Source organism: Homalodisca vitripennis, chromosome 3, assembly GCF_021130785.1.
Source record: "Homalodisca vitripennis isolate AUS2020 chromosome 3, UT_GWSS_2.1, whole genome shotgun sequence".
Lineage (NCBI taxonomy): Eukaryota > Metazoa > Arthropoda > Insecta > Hemiptera > Cicadellidae > Homalodisca > Homalodisca vitripennis.
In genome coordinates this window covers 164,622,838-164,633,822 of record NC_060209.1, presented here as the reverse complement: position 1 = coordinate 164,633,822, position 10,985 = coordinate 164,622,838, and the positions used below count along the sequence as shown (strand labels likewise).

The following is a 10,985-nucleotide window of genomic DNA, read 5'->3' as shown; positions in this document are numbered from 1 at the left end:
ATACTTTCAGGGATTGCTTGCATGAATGAACCTTGTAGAGAACCTTCACTCACCGAGTCTACACTTCTCATGAGAGAGACCCTCACTTGCCAACTTTAATGTGATTGTTTTCATGTGATTAAAGCATGAAAAGCACATAGTATATATAATGCTTTAGACTGTTGTTTTCCGCTAGATTGAACTTCCAATGATCGTAACGTTACATACAGTCTGGAGCCATTAGGATTTTAACAATAGGACTATCATTTAATTAGGGGATACCCTTGCTCTATTCGTGGATTAACATGAAAAGCACATAGTATATATAAGGCTTTAGACTGTTGTTTTCTGCTAGATTGAACTTTCAATGATCGTAACGTTATACATAGTCTGGAGCCATTAGGATTTTAACAATAGGGATTATCATTTAATTAAGGGATACCCTTTCACTATTCGTTGGATTAACATGAAAAAGCACATAGTATATTATAACGCTTTAGACTGTTGTTTTCTGCTAGATTGAACTTTCAACGCTCGAAACGTTATAAATTATATAGTCTGGAGCCATTAAGATTTTAACTTTAGGATTGTCATTTAATTAGGGGATACCCTTGCTCTATTCGTGGATTAACATGAAAAGCACATAGTATATATAAGGCTTTAGACTGTTTGTTTTTCTGCTAGATTGAACTTTCAACGATCGAAACGTTATATATATAGTCTAGAGCCATTAGGATTTTTAACAATAGGATTATCATTTAATTAAGGGATACCCTTGCACTATTCGTTGATTAACATGAAAAGCACATAGTATATATAAGGCTTTAGACTGTTTTCTGCTAGATTGAACTTTCAACGATCGAAACGTTTTATATATATATATATATATAATTTCAATAAACATTGAATCGCAAAAAGTACTTGCTCCGCCGGGAGTCGAACCCGGATCTCTCACTTGCCGGGTGAATGTGCTACCATTTACACCACAGAGCGCTTACTTTTTCCGATTCAATTATTTTGTATTTGGCCGTATCTGTCACATATGCGTTTAAATAAGCAAACTAACATATGATCGAAAAGACCAAATACCTGTCAAACGACTTTTATTTACATTAAATTGTATAAATGGCAATTGCCTTATTTAATTTCAATAAACATTGAATCGCAAAAGTACTTGCTCCGCCGGGAGTCGAACCCGGATCTCTCACTTGCCGGGTGAATGTGCTACCATTACACCACAGAGCGCTTACTTTTTCCGATTCAATTATTTTGTATTTGGCCGTATCTGTCACATATGCGTTTAAATAAGCAAACTAACATATGATCGAAAGACCAAATACCTGGTCAAACGACTTTTATTTACATAAATTGTATAAATGGCAATTGCCTTATTTAATTTCAATAAACATTGAATCGCAAAAAGTACTTGCTCCGCCGGGAGTCGAACCCGGATCTCTCACTTGCCGGGTGAATTGTGCTACCATTACACCACAGAGCGCTTACTTTTTCCGATTCAATTATTTTGTATTTGGCCGTATCTGTCACTTATGCGTTTAAATAAGCAAACTAACATATGATCGAAAGACCAAATACCTGTCAAACGACTTTTATTTACATTAAATTGTATAAATGGCAAATTGCCTTATTTAATTTCAATAAACATTGAATCGCAAAAAGTACTTGCTCCGCCGGGAGTCGAACCCGGATCTCTCACTTGCCGGGTGAATGTGCTACCATTACACCACAGAGCGCTTTACTTTTTCCGATTCAATTATTTTGTATTTGGCCGTATCTGTCACATATGCGTTTAAATAAGCAAACTAACATATGATCGAAAAGACCAAATACCTGTCAAACGACTTTTAATTTACATTAAATTGTATAAATGGCAATTGCCTTATTTAATTTCAATAAACATTGAATCGCAAAAAGTACTTGCTCCGCCGGGAGTCGAACCCGGATCTCTCACTTGCCGGGTGAATGTGCTACCATTACACCACAGAGCGCTTACTTTTTCCGATTCAATTATTTTGTATTTGGCCGTATCTGTCACATATGCGTTTAAATAAGCAAACTAACATATGATCGAAAAGACCAAATACCTGTCAAACGAACTTTTATTTACATTAAATTGTAATAAATGGCAATTGCCTTATTTAATTTCAATAAACATTGAATCGCAAAAAGTACTTGCTCCGCCGGGAGTCGAACCCGGATCTCTCACTTGACGGGTGAATGTGCTACCATTACACCACAGAGCGCTTACTTTTTCCGATTCAATTATTTTGTATTTGGCCGTATCTGTCACATATGCGTTTAGATAAGCAAACTAACATATGATCGAAAGACCAAATACCTGTCAAACGACTTTTATTTACATTAAATTGTATAAATGGCAATTGCCTTATTTAATTTCAATAAACATTGAATCGCAAAAAGTACTTGCTCCGCCGGGAGTCGAACCCGGATCTCTCACTTGCCGGGTGAATGTGCTACCATTACACCACAGAGCGCTTACTTTTTCCGATTCAATTATTTTGTATTTGGCCGTATCTGTCACATATGCGTTTAAATAAGCAAACTAACAGAATATATATATATATATTCTGGAGCTATTAGGATTTTAACAATAGGATTATCATTTAATTAGGGGATACCCTTGCTCTATTCGTGGATTAACGCATGTATTACCGAAATTCAACTGAAATTGTAACAGTACGGCTTATGAGCTGTCATTATAGTTGTGGAAGAATAAACTGATACAAGGAGTATCAGACGGACTAAACGATACAATGGAGTATCAGGCGGACTAAACTGATACAATGGAGTATCAGAGGGACTAAAACGACTGTACGGAATATCAGACGGACGAAAGATCCTACCGTATTGTAACGAAAATATTACAAACCAATTCATAAAAGTCCGAGTAACTTAATCATAATTATTATGAGTTACTATATCGCATTATAAAATTTCAATTAAGATTGACCAATGTAAACATGTTAGAATTGTAGTTTTTTATTCCCAAAATTCAATGGTCGATAGAACTACCTGTATCAATTTTTATACCTCTCGGATCTTTCTGTCAAGAGTTACCGCACGGGCGAACAGAGGGACATAAGAAAACAATGACACAATTATAATAAGGCCTCGTCAGCTTCTCAGTAACAACCTTGATTATGAATCTTTCTGAGGGATTCATCTCAGAAGGGTTCATAATCAAGGGTAACAATTAGTGAGATGCGAATATGGAGTACAGTTCCATTTCAACTTCTGCTTAGTGCAGCGTCTGAAATCTCCTGGAATGTGGAGTCCACATCCAACAGTAAAGATTCAGAACAAAAGTCAATGACGAAAAGCTCAAAACAAACTCCCAGAATAGTTTCGACATCAGAGACACCTAGATTAAAACATTAAGTAGTCTAGATGGAGAGGAATTCTTAGTCTCATCAGGTGCCTAATATTATTTACGATGTCCACTATGTTTTCGACACAATCACAAAACACGGGGGAGCAACGGAGTCTTCGATACATAGCATAACTGTGGTTTGAAGTTTTGATTATTTCATAGAAAATGGAGCATTATACACAATATACATTAAATTGCATTACACAAATCAATTTCGATAGATTTAAAAACCTCAGAGAATCTCTCTAAACTACTATATAAAATATACTATACAAAATTAAGAAATTAAATAACAACAATAATTAGAGTTTAATATTCAGTAACTCCATATTCCCAAAATGAATTTCCTGATCAATATCAATCACATTATTTTTCAACATTATTTTGAAAATATTTTCCATCTGTTTACAATACACAATACATAGAATTGGAACACATAAATTCGCAAAACATCTCAAATATGGATGTAAAAATGAAAAAAAAAAAAAAAAAAAACAAAACAAAACATCAATGACATATTATGATATATAATTAAAATTGAAATAGTTGAAAATTATAATTGTATCAGGTTTGCGACGATCATTGAAGGACATTGAGGGATAGTCAACCTAGCGTCACGATATGTCCTGTAGTAGATGGGAATCCGTAAAACCTTTTGAATTGCCAACAACACAACAGAGAAGAAGTATCGAAAGATTTACTTCCAACTGGCGAAGGACCTACGCATGAGAGGAGAGAAGTAGGCTTTGGTACTCACAGTAAAAATCTTTTTTAAATCCTCCACCACTCTCTGGTGGGGTTATTGGTTAAATTACGAGACCCTTACATCACTAGCAGCTTTGATGAACATCTCATTCCAAACGATAAGTTCATATGATTGCCTCAGAGAATCGTAAACGCCATTACCCATGCTACAAGGTGTCGCTCAATTTCAGTAGGAGCTCACTTCTCCGAATCTTCCGTATATTGCGCCAAGTAGTTAGTACGAAGATAAAAAGCGATGCTGATGTTATAAACACTGTCTGTTTCATACAGACCCAACGCTTTGACTGATTATCTTGATATCTGCTCCTTTCAGTCACCTAACATAATCACTGCTACACTTAAGAGTCATTTACACAGGTCCCATTATTACAGATATTAACAGCTGCCTTACCACGCTTTAATCATTATCGTCAATAAACTTTCCCCTAAATTATATAGTCGTGAACTCACGCCTCTGATATTTTACTAATTCGCTAATTAATTTTTCAAATTTTTTCTCACGGGCCCATTATTAAAACTCCTAGGCTAACTACATGAGTCACATCTTTAACCATCATCGTGACAAATAAAAGTACACTTCAGGAGCCATTGTGAAAAATTGGAAGCAATTCAGAGAAGATACTGTATATTCGTTGGTGTTAAAACTTGGTATTCCATTGTTGGGTGCTCCAGTTGTTGAGATTGCCTCTTGGCTGGGATCTTGAGACTCGTAACTGACCTTTGTCTCTTATACAAACCATTGAGTAGAAACTCAGATCACATCGATAGAGCTGCGAGTTCCTTGTCGGACAAGATCGCGTGACCTATTCTTCAGCAAACTCCATGGCACAGATTACCTATGCCATTTTCCTCTTCCAAGAATGATCAGGATGATGGAGAACGACGTGTCCTCGTGACAGGTTTTCCTTTGCGTATTCTATCCTTCACGAAAATCTGCTGGTCTCGAGTCTGCGATGACGCCTAATTCTCCCTTTCCATCACGTATGGACCACTGATAAATGGTTGCGTGACGATAAAGTTTAGCGCATGCAAAGGTGAATACATTTGAAATTAAAAGCAAGTGTTATTATTTTCGTTACCGTCACGTTTAATATTAGTAATATCTCCACAAGTTTACGTTTATATCAGAGTTTTCCTCTCTTTTTCTTACACTCTTTTATGCGGCTGTTTTATTGCTGTAATGCATTGTATACAGATGAAGTGAATCTTGTTTTGTTCTGTCCCTATCTTTACTTTTGTTATGTAAAGTTATGAGTTAAGTAGATGACATTGTACAACTGCATATTGCGTTATTTATACCTGACGAACATAGTAGTTTAGTTTCCATTTTCTTTGTAGATAGTTAGTAAAGTTTTGTAGCAAAACTAGCACACTAATGCGTGCGAGATTGATTGCATGTCATTATCATATTGCATAGTTATTCTTTAATTTTCATCTGGCAGGGACAGCAAACATTGCTTGCTCTTTGTATGTTTCATTTTCTGTGACAATCATTTTGCATATGTATGTTATATCCCGAAAATGAATTGTTCATGTTACCGTGTGTGTTAAATAAATCAATAATATGCATTGTTGAGCTGACGCTCTAAATTGTGCTTTCGACTAGATAAAACTGAGAAGTACTGAATGCTCAGCACCCATCTTTTGTACCTGAAGTAATAGATGCAAGTAGAAGAACAGATTTTATAATGGCGGTCGGATGTCAGCTGGCGGAGAAGTGATGAAGTTTTTGGGAATAAAAAGATTGAAATAACTACACGATTGTTAGGGAAACGATCCGAGCCAAAAATTAGGTTGAAGAAATGCTACGCAACATAGGTGGTATTGCTCAAATTATTATTTATTCAATTTTTAATATTAGGGCCACTTGTAAAAGAGAGCTTTGGGGACGGTCTGGTAAGCCACCCAAATCCTCGCTTTAGCCTAGGATGGCTTCCATTATCAAGGTAAAATATTACATGTCCAGTTTTAATGTAGATATAACCCCTATAGACTTCAAAGCGCAAATATAAGCACATGTTGGTAAAAACCCAACATTCGCCTCCAATATAGTTCTTCCCTTCTAGCCGAAGAAATTCGTCAGGCTCAATCCTTAAACATGTTGAAATCCAAATCAGCCATGCGATCTACGTATTACTTTATATTTACAGTTTTACACCGAAATGCAAACAAATTCCTTACTTTTAAAATTTATATATTTGTCTGTCTAGTGATAGTGTCACATTATGCATTCTAATTCCATACATATATACATTTAAAATTATGTTTGATCCAATTTGTAAAATATTAAAATATTACTGCAGGTCATTGTAAATTTACAACAGGGATGCGCTCATGCCACGTGGTCACAAAGCAGTCGACCAATCCCGAGAGGATCACTTCGTACCAGAAGAGTTCGCACCGTGAATTGTACTTGTGGCAGACACTGGCCTGAGTCATTGTTATCAGTAAGCAGCATAGAAGAAATATATACAGATAACAAACGTATTTTCTAACTATTGTGCAAAATCTGTAAACAGGCAGACATGACAGTTAGATAATTACATAAAATAAGAAAATATCGGGTTGTTAATACAAAGTTACAATGATTTAATACATAAATATCTCTCGTTCATTTAGGTAAAATGTCGTTCATTCCACTTAATCATATAAAAGACTTTTGTACTCCTTGCGGAGTGACAGGATATTCATGATTGGTAAGGTTGGAGGTATGGTCTGCCTCCAACCGAGATCCCAAGAGGAGAGATCACAGGCTTACCTCCTTGGAAGAAGGGAAGGATATCTCTGTTTTAGACTCTTCCAGTCAAAGTGGGTATGGAAATCAACACCCTCAATGTGTAGGCATGAAGAATCATTTGACATTAAGGGAGCTCTACCCACTCCAATAGTCGTCCTCCGCAGTATACTAGACTTTATCCACCACCCTTTTTTTAACCAATCACGTATAATGTGGTTAGATATGTGCCACTCCTGGACGTCTATTTGGTTACCAGATTTAAGTGGCACATACGTTTTTCATGTACCCAGTTTAAGTTCGATTGGTAGGTTATAAACAAGTCAGAAGTGAAAATTATTGGGAATCTTTTATTAGAGACCTAGGTAAATTGGAAAGATGAAAACCCCTGTTATGTTCAATTGCACTGGACTTTAATGCAGTACCTAAAACTCTATTTAATTTATAAACGTCAGAGACAACCCTCTTTTTAAAGAAATATTTGGAACAGTAAAATTATCCTTAGTCTTGTTAGCTACTAAATTGATACAAAACAAATAATAACTATTTAAAACGACCATATACTACTATTATTTTCGCAATTTAATCTGCAATCTGTATGAATCACAAAATAAAACCACTAAATTTCATTGGATGTAACCTTGTCTTAATGAAATTTTAAGTAATTTAGCCACCTAACTTACAAATTATCATGCGTAAAATGAGACTTTCTGATTCTTCATTCGTTGGTTTGAAAAGATATAAAAATGTACTCCTACCTCACCTTTTACACGTAGTTACTTCATTTTGAATTTTAAACTCTTTGGTTCTCTGTTCAACTTGTTCGTCAATAAGTGAAGTTATCTTATGTCTCTTATCTGTAATTTTCTTCCACTCCTGTTTTAAGTGTATGTCAGGGGGTTCTACGATAGTTACATTCTTCTCTCCTTTTGTAGCGGACGGAGTATTTTTAACTATTATTCCCGTAGTACTGCATACAATCATATTCCTCTCACATTCCATGGAATATCACCCCTTCTACATTGTCACGGTCAAGGTGTATTTGTTGTTGTTTACGTTTTCACGCATCACTGTCAAAAACAGTTATATCGTTCTGTTTCTAATACTCAACTTGCTGAGCGCAATCGTTACTCTGTAAGCCATTCGAAGAGTTTATTTTTATGAGAACATAGAGTAATCCTGTTCTTTCCGTACTTGAGTGATAAACGACGTAGATCTATATTGTTAATAATAACTAGATTACCTGCATGTGTTGGATGACTGTATTGAATATACTTGTAGATATAAAGCTTGCCATTTCTTGTTATAAGTTCTTCATTAGATTATCACTAATCCTTCACTATTAGGAATTCAATGGCCGGACTTACGAAAATGCCAGATTACTAAAGAAAATTAGATGATGCGCGAGACATACAAGTGATGAGACGCGTAGCTGGCCCTAGATTGTGTATTATCATTTGCTTCTTTTTAAATATAACACACGAGTAAAACTATTTAAAAAGGAAATTAAAAATATTTGTTACCTATAAAGTGCAGGAACATTAATTCAGTATTGTAATCAAAATAACATGCAGCACTAATGGTGAAACGTTTAACGCTGTCATTCTGGGAGTAACTGACGGCACATTGACACAAAATGACGGTGTTTTCAGCCAGATCTTCATCGTCTCAGAGGCCATTTACGAATACACTCAAACTCTGGCGGAACAGTACGATTGCTATAGAGAGCAACACTTGAATAACTCTTACTTTTAGTCACAAAGTTTTGGTCAAATTTTAGTTTTATAAGTTCAATTCGTACTAATAAATGTTTTTGTTGTATGTACACAAATGTTCACGATTGGACATTTCAAGAAAGACTTACGAATAACGCTGTTTTAACATATATTTATAAGTTTTGCGTAATTGCTGTTTTTATTTCATAATAAAATATTTAATATGAAACTAAATTTTTTTATCATAAAAGCCTGTGAAGATGAAAACTGTTGCCCTGTAGGATCCTCTCTAGATCACTCAAACAATGCATTTTTTGGGTGGAAACCGTATAGTGTTATTCGATTTGAATTTTTGACAATATCCAGCGTGGATGATGCTGGAGAATGAAGGTTTTTCCCCTTCATAACTGCGTAAGCACAGCAGCTGATAGATTGAGTTGTGACGTTGAAAATAGAGTTGTGAAGCAGTTGTATTTTTTATATGTTACACAAATTGTACAGAGAGGCTAACAGATTTTTGTTACTCGTGGATACTGAATTTTCCAATATTTTGGGCTATTCAGAAAATTGTGGTTCAGGAAATAAAATTAATGCCAGCAATATACACAATTTTAAAAATGTTTTCTGCATTAAAGAGTTTTTTTTCAATAACGAACCTATTTTCCCAAAATTTTTGGGGGGGGGGGGTGGGGGGGGGGGGGGGTGGGGGGGGGGGGGGGTGGGGGGGGGGGGGGGTGGGGGGGGGGGGGGGTGGGGGGGGGGGGGGGTGGGGGGGCCAAACTAATTAAACAATGCAAACACGAAATCATCATCCCACTGACAATAGTTGTCAATAAATCACTCTCTCAAGGAACATTTCCCAGTGATCTGAAACTCTCAAGAATTTACCCAAAGTATAAAAGCGGAGCAGCAAATGAAGCCACCAGTTACAGGCCAATCTCTCTCATATCAACATTTTCTAAAATTTTGGAACATGTAGTACAAAGTAGACTTCTGGGACATCTCAAACAGCATAATCTCCTTACATCTAGACAACATGGCTTTGTGAAAGACAGATCTACCTCAACAGCAATAGCCCAACTAATAGAAGCCATAATCGACAAACTGGAAAAAGGACAGATCGCCTCAAGTATATTGTTGGACTTCAGTAAGGCATTCGACTATCTGGATCACAAACTTATCCTACAAAAGCTGCAGTATCTGGGAGTCACTAACAAGGAACTAGACTGGTTCAAGAGCTATTTAAGCAACAGGAAGCAGGTAGTCGAAATCACTCATATGGAGAACAATACTGTGAAGAAAGTAAAATCCGAACAACTACCAGTGAGCAGAGGAGTACCTCAAGGCTCCGTACTTGGACCTGTTTTGTACATTCTAGTAACTAATGACTTCTCAGACTATCTTAAGGACTACTGCAAAATAGTAATGTACGCTGATGACACAGCTCTGATTTTAGCAAATAAGGACAAGGACCAACTCGACATAGACTCTTTTATTGCATATAACCAGGCAAAACAATACTGCTATCTCAACGATCTGGTTTTAAATGACTTGAAGACACAGCAATTAATTTTCACAGCTAGACCAAACAACTTCCATGGCGTCCCAGAAATAACAACAATAGAAACAGGAAAATACCTTGGAATAATCTTAGATCAAAATCTCTCTTGGGAACCCCATATAAACCAACTCTGTCACAAACTTAACAGCAGCCTATATGCAGTACGGAGAATGAAACAAATCAGCAGTACCCGAGTAGCTTTAACAGCTTACTACTCCCTGTTAGAATCTCACCTGAGATATGGTCTGATCGTCTGGGGAAGCACGACAATCGCAAACCTTCAACGGGTACTTATTATCCAAAAACGGGCTATTAGGATTCTAAAAGAACTAGGACCACTAGACTCGTGTCGAGCAGCCTTCAGGGAGTTGGGAATCTTGACTGTGGTAAACATCTACATCCAAGAAACAATCCTCTTTGCAATAAGAACAGGCCAAGCAAGAACTGGTGACAATCATCCCTACAGCACCAGAAACAGGAGCAACTTCCTCCTCAATCAGCACCATCTGAGCTTGTTTGAGAAAAAACCGTCGTACAGAGGAGCGCTGTTTTTCAACAAACTGCCCGAATCCTTGAGGAAGCTTCCAGAGAAGAACTTCAAATCTTCCCTAAAATGCTGGCTTCTGGAGCGTCCACACTACACCGTACAAGAGTTCACCCAATGGAGAACCAGCATCTTGTAATAACAGACACTGAATTGAACACAAATTGTAACACTAACACAAGTGACCTTTGCTCTGTTCTCTATGATATGAATATGTGCAATAAAAAAAAAAGAACAAATATTTCAGATTCAAAGGGACATACAATTTGAAACAAACA

General features: G+C 36.5%; 1 protein-coding gene across 1 annotated transcript; it reads right to left on the bottom strand.

The window, feature by feature from the left end:
* Positions 1-6,330: 6,330 nt before the first annotated feature.
* On the bottom strand, positions 6,331-7,964 carry LOC124358767. The gene is made up of 2 exons (XM_046811063.1): positions 7,651-7,964; positions 6,331-6,662 (listed from the first exon to the last, which is right to left on the bottom strand). Exons 1-2 carry the CDS (start codon positions 7,887-7,889, stop codon positions 6,458-6,460), a joined length of 444 nt encoding a protein of 147 aa, XP_046667019.1. The 5' UTR covers positions 7,890-7,964; the 3' UTR covers positions 6,331-6,457.
* Positions 7,965-10,985: the final 3,021 nt, after the last annotated feature.